At 44.8% G+C, this 18,447-nt stretch overlaps 1 protein-coding gene across 6 annotated transcripts in view; it reads left to right on the forward strand.

Annotated features, from left to right (window-relative positions):
* The window catches only part of GRIA3 (glutamate ionotropic receptor AMPA type subunit 3), a 281,921-nt gene continuing 266,826 nt past the window's right edge, over positions 3,353-18,447 (forward strand). Inside the window, exons 1-3 of one of the 6 annotated variants that reach the window (XM_021080767.1) lie at positions 3,355-3,788; positions 4,055-4,181; positions 5,328-5,486. In XM_021080767.1, coding sequence (XP_020936426.1) covers positions 4,073-4,181; positions 5,328-5,486 — 268 coding nt within the window. In that variant the 5' untranslated portion in view covers positions 3,355-3,788; positions 4,055-4,072. Of the gene's footprint in view, positions 4,182-5,327; positions 5,487-18,447 lie in introns of all 6 variants that reach the window. The other 5 variants (XM_021080768.1, XM_003135356.5, XR_002340866.1 and 2 more) reach the window with 5 other exon arrangements.

The following is an 18,447-nucleotide window of genomic DNA, read 5'->3' on the forward strand; positions in this document are numbered from 1 at the left end:
AACTCTCTTTTCATTAGGCAAAGGATACAGTATTTTAGCTTCATTAACTTTAAACAGTAGAGCAGTTTCCTCTCAATGAATCAGAATGATTTTCATCATTATTTTCCTTATTTGCAAAGTATCAAGTTAGCAAGTAGGAGGCTTAATGTATGGTATAGGCCTGGTCTCCAAATTCCACTGGCTGACATTTCTTTTTCCTTATCCAAGTGCCCCATCCCAACCTGAAACAAACAGAAACCTCAAAAGAGAAGTACTATTTTCACTTTTGTATTGTAAATTTTAAAACTTCCTTTTTTTTTCTTCCCTGCCTCAACATCCCCATAAACAGGCTGTGAGCACACTGCCAGGCGACCAGGTGTATCACTGTGATAAGGCTGGGCCCTGACACAAGATCCCTTTCTTGCCTCCCTTGACTTTGACCTAATGTCATTCAAATGTACCAATGAAAAGCCTTTTGCTTGTATACCCCATCCTGACCTCCAATAAAGGCACTTCCCCGGGGCTCTATTGCGTCTGTTTCTCCCTCCATCTCTTTTTCATCTCCCCACTTGCTTGGTTTCACTGGCACCCCCTTATGTGATCCCCCTTTGTGGTATACTTGACTAGTTCCTCTAGGACCTGTGAGTATAATAACCTTTCTTCCTTATGCCTCTCTTGTGTCCCCTCTTGTGACTGCACCTGACTAACCATCTCATGAAAGACTGCAGAACAACTTCTCAATAAGAGTGGCCACAAATTACTTTCTTGCTGATTAAACTGTATCATAGAGCTCATTTAAAAGTACAAACCATGGGTCCTAAGACTAGCAGGTAACCCTGAGTGGAAAAGGGACACCTTTTAACCACAGAGGGAGAGCCAGATTGGGGGCTTTGTTGGCAATTTCTGGTGGCTATGATGCTACTAGTACACTTTCTAGTTCCTCTTTGGAAAACCAGAGATGAACTTCAAAGAGCTTCTCACTGCTTTCTTGGATGAGGGATCCATTGCAAAAGAATCTACATGTATTAAGCAGGCTTTTCAACCAACAGCAATATGCTTAGACCACCACTGCATCCCTGCTGGCTCAGATGGGACTAGTCCAATTCTGCCAACAACTGCCACTGACAGTTAAAAGTTGAAAGAGTGGCAGCCGATGAAAGAGGGGAAAAGGTAGTGGAGAGGGGAGACTGAATACAGGAGGGATGGGTGCCATTTACAGTGATGAATTCAATGGAGGGTTTTCAGGTGCAGAGGCACCGAGATGCCTTTCTTCCTCTCATCTTTCACTACTGACTCAGCCCATTACTCTTCAAGCCAAATGACTGAAGATGCCCACAAATCTCCTTATCCACCGCTTCTCACGGTTAGCCAAGCATGGATGGGGACCTGGCTGCCTTCAGGAGGGCTATGCTGAAAGCTGCCCTCCTTCATCCAAAATATGTTGTCCACCCCCCTGAGATAAAAACTGAAAATCCTCATTCGTGTTATTCCTTTGGGTCAAGGCATTGAAGGCGCCTATTAAAATGCAACTATGTTATCTAAAAGAAGGAACATACAGTGCCTGGCACAGAGTAGAGGTTCTCTAAATGTGTCATTTTTAATATTAAATTGTCATTGCTTGCCATTAGAACCTTAGTAAACATTCATCTACCAGATTCTTTCCTGTCTCCTAAGGCTCTTGAGGAGCTACAATGGGGAGACTGATATGAAACACTGGCAACAATTTGGTAGCAGAGACTGAGGTTTGGGGGATGGTGGAGAAAGCAGAGGTACTTTGGGAGAGAGGAGGGCACTTTCTAAAGGTGAGGAAGAGGGAAGAGAGTTTGAAAATTAACATTTATTGGTTCTTCTCTGAGTCAGGCACTGAATTAGATGCATTCACATCCACTATTTTATTTCATCTATAACCACTCTATCAAGAAAGAGATATTCCCATTTTGCAGGTGGAAATCTGAACTGGGGTTCATATTAAAGTCACTCAAGGTCACACAAGGCCTTTATATGATGGAATAGAGATTTGAACCTGGACCTGTCTCCTATGCCTGTGTTCCTGAACCATGCTATTTCACGTTCCACATTTGTCACGGTGTAGTCTGTGCTACCCCTTTTGTCCTAATACTCCAAATTTAGTCTTCTGTGACCCCCAGGTTTCTCTCACACTTGTTGCCATGGACTATTCAAATGGACAAAAGATCTCCATGGGTGGTAGGGTAGAAAGAGATGGAGAGAAATTTGGGAGGAGCCTAGAACCATTTTTCTGATTGCCCAAGGGTTTGGAGACTTTCTGGCCCAGGCTCCAACAAAGATCATGTCAAAGCCAAATTTCTGGTGTAATCAGTCTGGCAGTTGGGGCCTTGGGCCCCTGCCTTGGTATCCCCTGCCCAATGTGTACCACTTTGCTGTATACTGGCAGGAAGTTTTGTTTTCCACGTAGACCAGGAGGAGAGGCTATGAAAAAAAAAAAAAAAAAAAAGAACAGCTGGTGTGGGAAGGGATAAAATCCATCTCTTCCAGAGGAGCTGGGGTAGGCGTGAAAGACTTGGGAGATAGAGGCTTCTTTTTTCTCACCACTGGAGAGAGGGGCTAGGGAGAGGCACCTGCAGCCCAAGAAGTTAGTCCATGGGGTGCTGTGGAGGGGATCACCTACAGTGCAGATCCAGGCTGCACTTCCAGGGTTCTTACCTCCCCTTAGACCAGAGAGTGAAAGAGGAGTAGGAGGAACTGATGGCTTCAGTTCAGGGGCCATCAGTCAGGGGCCTGGGCTGCTGCTAGTCCAAGGGAGGAAGACAGCTAGGGACAGTTACTCCAAACTTAACTTTCAATCCCCACTCTCATCCCTACTCATTCCCACACCTCTCTCCTCCTATGTTGTTGGGACTCAGCGTCCTTTTCATTAACCTTTTAGTTACCACCTCCAGGCACACAATTTTCTAAGCCCTCCAAAGCAGTCAGTCCCTTGCTGCCCAACACCACCCTGCCCTCTCCCCCCTATCCCGTAAGCCAGGCTCAGCACTTGGGTCAGGGAAGGTACTCGCCTCCCAGAGCCGTGGGGTGGGGTGGGGGTTCTTCACTGCTCTTGGATCTCTTCTCCTGTGGAAAAACTGAGCGGCACGGCCCGGGCATGCGCAGCATCTTTGGGCGCATTGTGATGGGAACTGCTTCTCTGAGTCTCTACAAAGACTCGAGAGTAACCGCTCACCGCTCCCCCACAAGACCCCCCCCCCCCAGCTTCTTTAAGACAGACACACAAACGCACAGGCAATGCAGCTTTTCTTTCTTTCTTTAAAAAGCCGGCTGCAGCTTGAAAGGCTGGCCCACGTGAGGACTAGTGTATTTCTATCGATTCCATCTCTCGTGTTGACAAACGCCAGCACCGGGGCTTTGCAGTCCGCGGCTGCAGTTTGCAGTGGAGCTAAGCGGTGTGCGGCTTTAATTCCACGTCAGATCAACTTTGATCAATATCCCCCTACCGGCCCAATTGGAAGAGCCCAATTCACCGCTGCTGAGCCTTTTCGCTCTTTCCTTCTTTTTCCCCCTCTTTAGACCCACCATATTTTGAGGGAGAGAAGTCTTGGATTTTCTTTTCTTTTTAATTTCTTTCTTTCTCTCTTTCGTTTCTCTGCGGTTTTGCATATTTGTTTTTCGGTGTTTTGTCTTTTTGGTTTTGTTTGGGGTTTTTGGTTTTTAGTCTCTCTCTCTCTCTGTATCTCTATCCCTTTCTCTTAGTGGTAGGGAGAGAGATCGCTTTGGCGAACCGAGCTTGCAGCCAATGAACCCGCCTTCCAGATTGGTGTGAAGACAGAAGTGAGGTGGGGGGCGGGGAGGGGGTGTGAGAGAGCCTGGGAGCAAGAGAAAGAGAGAGAGGGAGAGAGCGAGCTAGAGAGGGAGCGAGCTATAGAGACGGAGAGAGAGAGAGAGAGGAGGTGGTGGAGGAGGAGGACTAGGACTAGTGTGGGGTGGAAAGGAAGAGTGAGCGAGAGCAAGTTGAGGGGAGGGGGTGTAAGAGCCGGCGAATTCTTTTTCTTTTTCTTTTATTATTTTGACGACTCCCGAGTTGCGCCCATGCTCTTGTCAGCTTCGTTCTAGGCGTAGCATGGCCAGGCAGAAGAAAATGGGGCAAAGCGTGCTCCAGGCGGTCTTCTTTTTAGTCCTGGGGCTTTTGGGTCATTCTCACGGAGGATTCCCCAACACCATCAGCATAGGTAAGCGCGAGCCAGCCAGCCGGTCAGGCCGGGCTCTCCTGCACCCGAGACCACTGCCCTGGCGTGGCGACTGCGGCCGCGGGTCCCTGTCCTGCGTGGCCTGGGAGGGGACTGGGGACCGGGATCTGGCAGGAATCGCAGGGATCTGAGCCCCAGAGAGCTGGCTGGGGTGGGGAGCATCGGGAACTAAAGAGGGGTCTCCTGGGGCTAGAGGAGGTGGGCTGCCGGCTTTTCTGAGCTAAACTGAGCAGGGGAGGATGAGGGAGGCTGTCAGGCTGCACCCGGGCGAAGAGTCGCGGCTTTGGGGCTCGCTGCTCAGGACTTTGCCATGGCGTGCGCGCCGCCGCTGGAAGTTGTCCCAGGGTGATGCCGCCTGTCTGGCTGCGCCAGGGCGCGTAACCCGGTCCGGGGCGCCCCGTCCCGAGTCTCCAGATCCCGTGAGACCGGCTAGTGCCGAGGGGCGGGGAGGTTGGAAGCCCACTCTGGATCCTCCAGACCCGGGCAGCCACCGAGATCGATGGTGGATGGGGTAGGAGGCGGGGGTGAGACTAGGAGCTGAGCCTGAGAGCGGCGAAGTCACGCAGACCACGAATTCATGAATTGCAGCTGTGTCTGTCTGGAGCCCGGCTCCCCGGGCGCCAGGAGGGAGTTTTCTGCTGGTATTTACAAGTCAAGAAGTTAGAATTGTTGCCTTTTCCGAACTAAGCCCCTGTATTGTCATGGGGTGGGGGGGAAGAGCAGGGGTATGGAATTGTTTTTCTTCCCAACCTTTCCCTTTGCGCCAGGAAAAGATGGACCAGCTTGTGGAGATGGGAAGTGGCGGGGGTGAGGTGGAGAGGGGAGAGAAAGCTATCGCCTTGAAAAAGAACCAAGTCCTACTCTTGGTTCTACCGTCCTACCCCAAAGCAGCCCCCATCTCCTTCATTCCCCCTTCTCTCCAGTCTCCTCCGACTCTTTAGAGGAAAACCAGGTTTCTCTTGGCCAAAATTTGAGTTCACAAGAGTCTTCAAAGACACACAGGTTGAAAATCAATCATCATCGCGTACCCCAGTGCCATTGAGAGGTTATCGTGTATCTGTAGTGCTCCCCAATTTCTAACCGCTCCTGGGGGGACACAAGCCAAATCTCGGTTCCCTTTGCTTATAGGCGGACTTTTCATGAGAAACACGGTGCAGGAGCACAGCGCTTTCCGCTTTGCCGTGCAGTTATACAACACCAACCAGAACACCACCGAGAAGCCCTTCCATTTGAATTACCACGTAGATCACTTGGATTCTTCCAATAGTTTTTCTGTGACTAATGCTTGTAAGTAGATCTGCTTTTCCTCCATTTGGGACGTGGGGACCTCATTTGCATCTTGCTTGTGGAACTTGGGGTCTGCGTATGTGCTTGGAGGGGTGATTGCCTCAGTAGACGTTTCAGGGGCTCTAGTCAATCCAGGTTTCATGCGACATAAACCAACTCCAGAGGATCCTACTGAGGGAGGGACTTAGGGCAGTAGACAAAACTGTCCTGAGTAATGTTTGATGCAAAAGTTTCATTTTTCCTTCCTGGTAAACTGGCGTTCCCTTCACCACAACCCCCTCCAGTTTTTTCTTCCCCCTTTTGGCTGGGAAAAAAAATGAAAAAAAGAAAAAAAATAGCATGGGTGTTCAGGGAAATTTCTTCAGATAGGATTTTTTTTTTAAAAAAAGCCTCATGATTGAGTCAATTCAGGATGTACAGTGCTTGAGAGTCAAAGCCAGCACTTGGCTGTAGGAATGAGATGAATTTGACAGTTGCCTAATATATGGGAACCAAATACGAGAAATTCTGCAAACAAGTGACCTTGAGCTACAGATTAGGCTGGGTTTCCTAGCCTCTTTCTGTCCTAGAATATCACCTTTCTTACCCAGAAAGCTCTGATGGGAACTGATGAGACTACAGAATGATTAAAGTGATAAATGCCTGGCAAACTGAGGGGAAGGGAGAAAGTGCTCAGATGACTACTGGGGAAGCTACTTCTGCTCCACCTCCCCTGAGTTGTTCATTCCCTCCCCACCCACCCACCCCCAATCCTTAAGGACAACACTGTTCTTAACTTAGAGCAAAAGGTGGAAGGGGGCGGCTTGCAGCAAGAAAACTGAATATCAAAAGGGAGGAATTTCAGCAGCCCCAAAGCCAGTTCCAAAACTGCTAGTTGTGCCCCCAGGATTGTTCCTGTAGAAAGAGGATATTTTGAAAAGTAAAAACCACTGGGAACCCAAATTAGCATGTTAGACACAGGTTTTTTCTTGAATAGAATGTTTGATGAAGAAGATGGATAATTCTTCATCTAAGCTTGAAGTTTTCACAACAATGAGGGTGATGATGACATGAGTATGTTTTGGTCTTATGGCTTGTGTAGTTTGGAATTTTTGTTTTTTGATTTTGTTTCAGGGGAGAAATGATATTTATATTTGGTTGGGTGAAACTTTGTATAAGACTTTCTTCAAATCCTTTTGCCTCAAAGGATGTGTGATTTTCAATATCTGTTGAAAGGGTCTCCCGGGGCACAGATTCCTTGGATTTGAAGACTTAGGTCAAGGAGATGGAGTTGCAGTACTTTGCAAGAAATTGTGACAGTTACCAGCTTTAAGAAAATTTTAGCTGAAGGTACAGATCCTTATATGAACATGTTCTGAGATACTCTGTATTTGACATTCTTTGGCTTTCCGACATTGACAAAAATAGGAACTTATTAATTCCAGCTAAGTGTGAAAGTTACAAAATGTCTGTCTATACTTTGCATCTTATTTCGGTAATCCCAGCCTGTCTCTACAGCAACTTGCAACGCACATCTGACTCTTAATCCTGCAGCCCTGTGGTTTTGTCAAGAGGTTGAATTTCAAATGCAACTTCCTAAGTATCAGTTAGAACAGATTGAAAGCCAAATACATGAAACTACCCAGATTTATTATTATTATTAATGAATAATATTTATTTAAACTCCCTTTAGTGTCTTCCCACTGATGAGGACTGAGATAAGAGTGTTAATTGACTTCTCAGGAATGATTGATTTCCTAGGTTTTTCAGCTTGTTTTTTATGGTCAAATCAGATTGACACTCACCAGCCCAGGGTCATCAGATTCCTACTCATGAAGCAGTCAGGAAATGATCCTTGACATGTGAAAAGCTCAGGTTTGAGAAAAGGCAATAAGTCATCCATGTTGGTGTTGAGTTGCCTTACTGCCTTACCTCTCAGGGCAATAAAGGAACAGCTATGAAAGGAAAATAAATTGATCAGAACCCCCACCCCACCCTAAGTCCATAGTACTTCAGTACATAAGCTTACAAAGCTGGCTTATGGCTGGGGGCTTGAAAACGTGGGATAAGGGCTATCCCTCACTGGACAACAGGAAAGATAAAACAAAAAGGTGACCTTGCCCTTAATTATGTCAAATGCACACATAAACACACACTGACACACACAGGAGAAATTTCCAGAAACCAGTGATGTGTACCCAGCTGCCTGTTGCACACTCAGACTTTACAGCTCAGAAGACAGAGGAGGAAAGCTGTCATCTTCTCTGGTCCCCAAAACAGTCCTCTCTGAATGTCACAATCATTGAATGGGGGCCAGATCTCAAAGCTGTCTCCTGGCAGCTGCTTCCTAGAATTTTAGTATGAGAAAGATGACTAGTCAAACCACAGTCTGATAGTCTCTGAATGTAGAAAACAATCATTTCAGGGGACCAGAGAAGCCCTGCAGGTGTATCTCATTTATTTCCCTGGCCTTGATTTTTCTTTTTCTTGTGGAAGTGAAGATCACATATCACAGATATCACCATAGTACTAGTTCAGCACTGGAGCCTGGCAGGTGACCCCAGGTTCCATTCTTGCACTTGATTGCACTATTGCACAGAGGACCAAAAAAAAAAAAAAAAAAAAAAGGACCTAGGGAGAACTTGAGAAAACTCCAGATGAATTCAAATCTGGTCACCCCCCTCTCCTACCTGATTAAGTATGGAATAGGATGGCAAAAATTAAGGAAACTTTCTTCTGTTCCCATTCAGAATTCCTAGTTTTAGCTTCCCCTAACACTAGAATTGATTTCTTCCCATAATCTTTCCTGTACCCTCAATCTTGTGGCAGGCACACACTTTTGAAGACACAGGTATGCAGGTAAACAAATACCCAAGAATAAACAAAGGGTAATGCTTTCTGTATATGTTCTAGCTCTCCTTCCACACCCCTCCCCCGGTGTATTCAGGGGGTTTCTTGCCATGAATCCCAGGCATCTGTTATTTAAAGACTCTTCTTCATCAGCAACCAATTTTTTTTACACCACCCCCAAGAGGTTTGCTTAAGACAGACTCCAACTTCATTCCCTGTCTTAAGAGGCCAATAAAAGCATCTCCAGCTTTGAAAGGTGGTTCATTTGGGATCTCAGCTCAGAGGTGAATTGAAGTTTATTGAAAAGACCCATCTGATTTGGAGCACATGTTCCTATTTCATAGGGATTAATTGAGTTTGCCACCTTACTTTTCAATTTGGCTAGGTAGCTCCAGAAAGAAGGATAGTTTGAGTATTGTGATTTCAGGATACATGCATTCATACACAGACACAGGCACCCATACACACATAATCAGTATATGTGAAAAGAGATGTGCACACGTTTTAAGTTGTACAGACACATCTGTTCTTAAAAATATATAAACAGATTTGATCATCCTAGGGCTTTGGAGGATGTGGCAACACCAAGGGAATGCTGTGTCCCACTGGTGGTGTGGCTTTGCTGCCCTCATTCTTCAGGAAATGCCTCCGATTCCCTTGAAGTCCCCTCCTGTGTCTTGCTGCTGTGCACTTGTAGTGCACTCTACACTACATCGCCCCAGCCTCTGCAGTGTCAGCTCATTAGCACACAGATCTCATATTCCCTCTCCGCACTGTCATTGCAAAAATTGCTGTTGTACACCTTTACAGCCAACAAATGTGCTCGTGGATTACGCACTGTTTGTAAAAAGCAAGGAAAAGGCAAATGTAACCTTTAAGGTTATTCACCACAGAATTGTGCTTTTAATGCATTGGTAAATACAAATCTGTTGATGGAGGCGTGATAGTGATGGTGGGACTGAGAGTGGGACTTAGGAGTACAGGCTATAATGGAGCCCCAGGCAAAATCCCTTTTGCTGGCTAAATCTAGCTCATCAGCTGCAAATTTTTATTCCATTAATTTTCTTTGAGCCATTTGAAATATACCTGTTAACAGAGTAGCTCCTTTTATAACTGAGCGCATTTTGCTACCAAGTGTACTTAGCCGAAGCAGGTTTCCGAATCTTGCCCACAGAGTCGCAATCTAATTATCTAATTTTTCTAATTGCAGGCTCCATTTGGGGAAGAAATGTCTCCACAGATCCTATTCTGTGCTCTTTAGTAGTTTTGGTTGTTCTTTTCATGTAATCTTTGGAAGCAGGGCAAAGACCCATGGTATCATGGCTCCTGTCTTCAAATAGATCTTCACATACTAACCAGTGTCCATCACTCCAGCTCCAGCTCCAGTTCCACCTCACACCCCCCAACCCCCTCCTATAGCGCCTTTGCTGCTCTCCCTCTCTCTGTTTGCTGGCTGGTCTTCCACAAGCTCAGTGGCTTAGTTCACTCTTCAGCCCCTCTGGCCAGTGGGCTTAGCCCTCTGGAGCACAAAGAGGTTGCCTCTGTGGTGACAGTCAAAGATTTAAGTCACCTTCTCACAGGGTTTATTATACTTTTTTTTTTTAAATCTATTTTTTATGTGGCGAGGAGGGAGGAAGGTGATGCTGTTCATTTGGGCCATAAAAATAGACAGCACTCAGTAGGCTGTAAAGGTGAGCTTCCAGCAAAGTGTATTACCTCCCCTAGAAGGCAACTTCCTGTTGATGTACTAAGTGTGTGTGTGTGTTGGGGGTGGGATTGGGGGCGGCAGGAAGGGTTCGAGGGGAAGGAACAAACAGCACTACTTTGTTCTCCACCTATGCCTACTGCAAAAATTAGCCCCAGTTCTTATTCCTTTCAGCAATTCTAACTTTTTTCCTTAAAATGAAACTGGTTTCTCACATCAGAGGTCATTTCCTTAATTCTGCATTTCCCTTCCTACTCCTCAAAATTGAATGAGAATAGTGGGAGCTGGTTAAGATTTTTATTATATCCTTTTGGCTCCTGGTATATTTTTAAAGTTCATTATGATGGGTAGTCAGAGGTGATTGGCTGGTTTCATTTTAACAAATTGGAAAATAAATGAAGCTTCTGAGGCATCGTAGTTCTGAGGCATTGTCTTCCTTTGTGGATGAGAGATTTGTCATTTTTATACAATTGGTTAAAGGATTAAAAGACAGCATGGATTTTAAGAGAAGGCCAGAATTTTAGAAGGTAGAATTCATAACTTCAGGGGAAGGAGATAAACATGCTAATTCAGACGATTTAACTTTGAACTTAGATGGAGACAGCAAATATATTTGAAGGACCTTTCAGAAAACTTTGTCTTCTCTGAAGGTCAGGAAAATTATCTGCATCCTTTACCTGGGCCATTACAAAAATCAAGTTTTGACTTTGTTCCTTTGTCTTTGATACGTAGGGTCTAATTAGATGAAACGTCCACAGGAGGGTGCAATTAAAACCCTATGTGGGGGCTGTGGGCATTTTTCAGCAGGAGTGTGGGAGTTGTGCAGACATAAAAGGAAGTCCCGCTCCACTTGGGAACTGTCTGGGCTCCCATCAAAGAGCTAGGAATAGCTTCAGCCTGTGTGTGGGGTGAGCCTTGAGCCAGGGCAGCAGCCCCCAAAAAGGGTCAGTACTTGGCAAAAGTTTAACATGGAGAGAATCTGCCTTCTTCACACTTCTGCCTCTTCTCTTGCCATCATTTCCTGCTCCTGTTCTACCTGCCCATCCCATGCCTTTTTTCTGGTATCTGGCTGGCCCCTGATTCTGGTATCCCTCCCACACGCAGCAAACTTACCTACGGACTGTTTCCTGCTCTGGGCTTATCCAGACCTAATGCTGCTTATCCATCAGAATATCTCTGTTCTTGGTCCATGTTCTCAGGGCCTGTTCTCTCTCTTGAGGGTGATAGCTTTTTATCCAATATAAGAATCTAGCTGAAAGCAGCTGACAAGGGGTTAATATACCTAACTGGAAAGTATTTGCTTTAAAACCAGGGACCATGGTAACCATAATACCTCAATTCCAGGAAAGATATTCAAATAGGTTTGTTTCTGGGCATGAGGTGCGGAGTAGCTGCTCCCTCTACTCAGACCAGAGATCAGCTGAGCCTGGTCATGGAAGACCTCTACAGGCCAAAGTCAAAAGCTCCCCCTGCACCTGGTAGATTTGGTGTAAGCGCCCCCAAGGCATAGAGCAGGTGTAGCTTCCCCACATTGAATTTCAAAGCCTTTGTGGTCCTTTGGGAAGCAGCCAAAGGTCACAGGGATTCATTTTATTAAAGAAGTAAATATGTACAGCTTTTTGCATGTCACTCATACCTCAATAAAGTGCTTCTTAAAAAAGTAGAAAATTTGTATATGTCCTACCAAAGAAAAAAAAAAAGAAGAGGCTGCCTTAGATCTGAAGGGGCCTATGTAGGCATGAGCAGGGGATGCGCCAGCATGGAAAGGAGGTCAAAAGGGGCGAGAAAGGTGGTGAGGAAGCTGGCTCTCAGAATGAAAGCTTTCTCTCCCTGGGATGGTATGTCGATACAGTGATTATGAGGCAGCATCTAACCCTGGAGGGAAGCCTAGCCAAGCAGTGTTGCTTCCCCCCTCCCTCTCTTGCCTTTTCTCAAGTGCACACTCTGGTTTCCCTCCCAGTGGAAAGAAGCAGAATATTCTCTTCGGATTTCTGTTCCAGCATTGGTCAGAGAAGTGTTTCCAACCCTCTGCCTAAATTTCCTTTCTCCTCAGTTCCTGCCATTGGCTTCTTTAGCACTTGTCCTCAAAATAACCATTCTTTGTCCTTCTTTTGAGGGGTCTTGGGGACAAGGATAAGGAAAGGAAACACAGCTGGTTATGACCCCTTAACCCTGTGGGGGTACAATTCAGTCTAGAAGAGCACTTCTAACCTTTCATGTACATGCCACTCACCTGGAGATCTTGTTAAAATAAAGATTCTGATTCAGTAGATCTTCGGTGTCCAAGAATTTGCGTTTCTAGTGAGTTCCTAGGTGACACCAACACTGCTGGTACTCAGACCACACTTCGCAAGGAGACTGTGATTACCAAAGAAAATGGTTCTCCCGGATAAGCTCTTACCCACATCTGTACTTTCTTGCCTTCCAAAGAAAGTTCTATAAGAGACACGTTTGGCTTATTCTGACTCAAGAGTATTCCTATCATATTCCCAACCACCCTATGTTCGTTTCAGCCATGTCTGTAGGTGTCTGATGAGAGCAGCTACTTAGATTGCTTTGTATAGGGATTTGGAATGGAGACTGGAAGTCAGGCTGAGAGAGGACATAGCTCATGAGCCAGGATGACAGGATCTTGGCTTCTTGCCACACCCCAAAGTGTCCCTTTTAGAAAAAACCTGCCCAAGAGAGCTAAGGTTGGCATGCAGCTCCAACTGCCTTTCCACTTTGCTTCTCTGGGTCAAGGCATGCCAGAAGGGGGCATGTAGCATCTGCTCCTCAGCTGTCTGACTTCCCTTCAGTGGGGTTAGAAACATGAAGTACAACACAACCCGAATTCTGTCTGGTTCCCTAAGAGCCTGAAAAATTGACTCCATTTTCAAGACCAGCACCAGGCACTCATTGTGGGGTAGATGGAGTGGAGGGGAAGTAGCGTCACTTTCTAACATATCTGAGATAAGGACTGCTCCAGGGAAGTCATTAAAAGTTTACACAGTGTCATTTAAGGACTGCCAAATGGCACCCTATTACCTAAAAATTTGCCCCACCAACAGTTTGCCATTTGTCTGAAATTCCACAAATTCAGAATTTATGTGTGTTACTTCACTGAAGGCCTGTGCTAAAATGCAAACATGCTCTTTGGAAGGGATGAGTTTATTCCTTATCAGTCATTAATATTTCAACCAGAAGTCTCTGATCAGATTACCACCTGTTACCTTGCAGTGTCCTCAAAGGAGGTTTTCTAAGACAGGTAAGTGATCCAGAACAATGGACCTGTCCAAGAAAATGAGCCACCAAATGAGGGCACTGGGAGACTTGAAGATGAGCAAGGGTCCCTCGAATATACTTCACCTTGTTTGCAACACTTGAACTTCTCCATAGATATACTCTGGTAGTTTATTCACTAGGATTTTAGATTCTCTTGACCCTCCAGGTCACACCGTTCCAACAGTAGTGGGTCTGCTGCCTCTTTCATGCATGGTGTTGCAATAAATGATCCCAGCTTCTGGATTCCACGTAATGACTATAGGATTTTTTCAGAAGTATAATCAGTTTGTGATGGGAGGTAGTGAGGATTTTTTTAACCTTTAAAAGAATGTTGCCATCAAAAATAGTCCCCTTTCAGTTATCTGTGATTGACTGATCTACCTTGCCAATTGCTTGTTGCAATCAGAGCCCTCATCCTTGCCGCTTCCCAGAAAGGGATCAGGCTACCAGCAATGGATGAGACAGAAAGAGATCAGGACCCAACCTATAGAGGAACTATCGTGTGTATATGGGTGTGGGTTTCTGTGTGGATGAACACCTTTGTGAATTTAAGGTAGAAAGGCCACTAACATCCACTGTCCATCAGAACCTCTTATAGAGTCCCAAATATTCTTGTATTTGATTGCTATTTCCAAGGTTACTCGTTGGTTAGTTTAAAACAGGGTTTCTTGAATTGGACCACTTGCAGCAGAATCACCAGAAATGCTTGGTAAACATATGGATTCCTAGGTCACACTCCAGATATATTACATCAGAAAATATATAAGGATAGTCGTTTTTAACAAGCTCTATGGGTGATTCTAATGCACCCTCAATTTGGGAATCACTAGTTTAATTTATGCTGGTACTGCAAATGGAGGTAGATATATAGATTCATATTGAATATCTTTTGAGCATCCACTAAGCACCAGGCATTGTATCATGCACTTTCATACATGTTACTTCTGTAGGTGAGGTACTGTCAGCCCCTGTAAGCCTTGGAGAGTTTGGTTCTTAGATTGGAAGTTCAAGGCTTGAAAGAACTCAGAGATTAGCCTCAAGTCACAGTCTCTGAGGCAACCAAACAAAGCAAAAATGTTCCTTGATATAGTAAGTAGAGACAAGGAAATGATTTTCATTTTGACATTGCTTCATCCCTTCTTTGCTTGTTAGCTAATGCTTGGTCCTTAGCTGTGCTGTAAACTAGATGTCATGGCAAATGCCATCCCATTTGTTAAAAATAGATGTGCTGCAATAAGTTTACATAGCATTCGTTGTGCCATCTTTGCTACCAACAAATTGAAAACTAGGGATGAAATAATACCTACTCAAGCCACTTAGAAGACATTGCACTAAGCACCATTCATGCCTGATCTCATGGAATCATCACAACATAGCTAGGAAGGAGCTACTCTCATCTCCATTTTATAAGAGAAGAATCAGGTGTAGTTCAAAATATATATAAGCAACTAGCTCAAGGTTACACATATGGGTAATGAGTGAAGCCAGGATTCTACCTGAAATCTTCCTGCTTATAGAGCCTGGACTCAATTTCAACTAGGGTTGAAATTGCAATGATTTCAGGGGCCGGGTAGATCACATAAATGTGGAAATTGAGCTAGGTATGGAGTAGCAAGGCCTGTGGCAATATGGAGAGTCCATGTTGCTACCTGAAGACATTGACATCCAATTTTCAAACCACTGTGAGACAAACAAAACATCTGCAATAGTACTTTGGGTGGTGAAAAGTAGAAAGTACAAGTTTTTGACCTCCGTGCTACACTATTCACCACTCTCTGGCAGCTGACTTACTGACTGAAGGAAGCTCTATTAACTGGTAGTTATAATTACTGAAAAAAAACCCAGAAATCAATATCTATTTTTAGTTAAAAAAACTGTATTTTATCTTCTTAGTGTTCCATCAAGGTACTTCAATATGGCAGAACTTTCCTTCCTTTGTCCTTATGGCCCTACATGCATACGCTGTACATCTGTTGGCCTTTCATGGTTGAGTGCCAGCTCAACTCTGACTAGTCTTCTCCCAGGCAATGCTGAGGCCTACGGCTAGGTCAGAACACTGGTACAGAGTCATTAATGATGCTCAGCAGGTAAAAAGAGGTACTTCTAGGGAGTTCTATGGGGGAAACAGCTTTGATTGTGGTACCTGCAAATCCCAGGCCCACGACTGGGAGGCTGATGGGCCAGATAAGGCTCTGTGAACACTCACCCAGGATAGGAGCTCCCCATATACCCCAAGATAAAGGGCCACCAACTTTAGACAGGGGTCCAAAATGGAGATGCATATGTAGTTGCTTGGAGTTGTAAACTGACCTAAGCCAACTGATCGTTCACAATCATTAGATTTTGTTGGATGTCAACAGCATGTCTTTGTTAAGAGTCAGGTTTTCTATAGGTCTTCTCCCCATAAGCTCACTACCAAGTATAAAAGTAAGCCTCATACAAAATTCTATTTTTTTTGGGGGGGGGTGTTTGGGCTGCACCCGCAGCACATGGAGGTTCCCAGGCTAGGGGTCCAATTGGAGCTGTAGCCACTGGCCTCCGCCACAGCTACAACCACACCAGATCTGAGGTGCATCTGCAACCTACACCACAGCTCAAGGCAACGCCAGATCCTTAACCCACTGAGCGAGGCCAGGGATTGAACCTGCAACCTCATGGTTCCTAGTTGGATTCATTTCCACTGCGCCATGGTGGGAACTCCCAAAATTCTTTTTCTCACTAAAATAATGGCAAACAGGCATAAAAACAATTGAATAGCCTGTTCTTTAGGCTCCCTTTCTTTTTAGGTGTGCCAACAGCACCTTGCAAGAAGGTTCACTTGAGGCACACAAAACAATACCCTAGTGGCAAGATGCAGCTAACTAAGAGTCCTCATTAGTGGCTGCCCACAGGACACTTTACAAATTAAGCCTAGGGTGCCATTCAAAGGGATAACAGTATAGAGCTTGTGAGATCCTTGTATCTTCTTTCTGCTTGTTTGGGAACACTTCTACCATATTTCTAGGGGATCCACATATGTTAAAAAGTAATGATTTCACCAATGAGAAATTTAATGTTAATTAACCAAGCTTCTGGTATGCATTAAAGAGAAAGATACCTGAAGTGCTTGTAGAATAAATTCTTGATTAAAATTATTAAATGCTAGATAACTACTCCTGCCCTTCACATTTCTCAATAAAGTTAATTGACCCCCCCCCCAAGGGTATAGATTCAGACTAAATAACCTGCATATATACCACACAATTTATGTTTAAGTCTTACAAAAATAAATTACAGAAACTATAACATTTGAGATACCATGTTTCTTAGGGCCTTGGGAAGCAGTTACAGCTGTAGAGGGATATGGGGTACATTAGAATGAGCAATGGAGCAAGAATTAGGAGATCTGGGTTCCAGTCTCAAGTCTGCCACCTACTGCCTATATGACCTTGAACAAGCTACTCCATCCTCTGTTATAATTTTTATCATTTGTAAAATGGGGACGTTCTTCTGGATGATCTCTGTGGAGGCTGCCATTTTTTACACCCCATCCTTCACTCCTGTCCAATTCCTAGCACCTCCCATCCCATTAACAGGCTCACTTCATTTCTTACTGAGGAACTATTATCCAAAATGCCCCTCAGATTCTTCTATTACATCTAGAAATTTCTCTTCATATTCATCGATTCACTGCCTTTATAAGACTCTGATGAAACTATTGAATCCTTGAAACCAATGGACAGTTCTTCCAGCCAGTTGTGGCTTATCCTTGCTTGCATCCTAGCTTTTCCACTTACTAGTTGTAAAATCTGGGGGCAAGTTACTTAACTTGGTTGTGCCTGATTTCCCAGTTATAAAATGGGGCTAATAATAGCCCTCACTTCATGGGTCATTGAGAGTTTTAAATGAAATAATTCACAAATCCACATAAAGTACTTAGAATAGTGCCTGGCACATATTGGATATTATTATTATCAACATAATCATTAATTTAAAATCCTTTGAGCTTTTTGTCCTAAAAACAGAAACCTAGTTTTACTTGAAAAGTAAAATGTCTTGTCACTTTAGGGACCAGAAGGTTTCCTTTCTGAGCAGCTGCCCTCTGAGCCTGTCTATAGGTCTCAGCTCTGCCCAAACCCAAGATTAATTTTTTTCTGCCAAGAAACCCATCACAGCACCCTTTCAGATCACCAGCTCACCACTGTGACCCCCATGCATTCAAATTTGCCCACCTAGTTTGCCTCTTGTGAGCAACAGCTACTCAGATATTTATTCTATACTCACAAACTCAGAGATGCATCTTTCTGCATAATGTAAAAACTGTAAGTTCTAGGGATGACTGAAAGTCTTCTTTCCCAAAGAAACTGTCTTCATCTGTAATTCCATTAGCTTCCAATCACAAATAAATCGTTCTTTCTGTTCTTTTGTGACAATCCATTATCCAAATGGTACAGAAGTAGTCCCCCTGACTTCCAAAAGGCTCAGGAGGCATCCACATATCTTCTGGTGATTGATTTGGAGAACACTTGGGCTAAGCACCCAGGAGACTGGCTGTGCAGCAAGGGCCCAGAGCTTCTCTGAGAAATTGGGCTGCCTCCTGAGGAACACAAGGAAGAACCACAAGGAATTGCTCAGGGCCTCCCTGGAGGAAGCCCCTTCATTTCCTTGGACACTGTAGGGCCACTACTGAGTGAGACTTCTCTGTGGGTCCTGGAGTCAAGAGCCCAGGGAAGTGAGGGTTGAGGCCCTCCATTCTGCCCTTCTCCTCTAGAGCAGGCCCTGCTCTGGCACATACACATCTACACATTGCATACGTCTTCCCCTGGCCCTTCCCACTTCCTGGGGACACTTAGTATTTGACAGTCCCTTTAGTCTCCTGCCATCCAGATGATGACACCTCAACAGAAACCCACTTCTGGAACATCTTCGTGTCTAGTCAACCCTTTGACGATCACAACCTCTTACAGGAGTTCAACGCACTTTGGGCAAGAGTCACTAAGAGTGTCCTTTGACCTAGTTTCTGTCAGTCCCAACTCCTACTGCCCCCATTTCTTCCCTCTACTGCCCACATATCTGCAGAACATGGAGAGGAGGAAACAATGAGGAAAGTTGCTTTCTCCCAGGTAAAGAGAAGTAGAACTGCCCAGCTCTTTATGCAGTAATTCCTGTCCCTTATATTTGGCA

This window comes from Sus scrofa, chromosome X (genome assembly GCF_000003025.6).
Source record: "Sus scrofa isolate TJ Tabasco breed Duroc chromosome X, Sscrofa11.1, whole genome shotgun sequence".
NCBI classification, from domain to species: Eukaryota; Metazoa; Chordata; class Mammalia; order Artiodactyla; family Suidae; genus Sus; species Sus scrofa.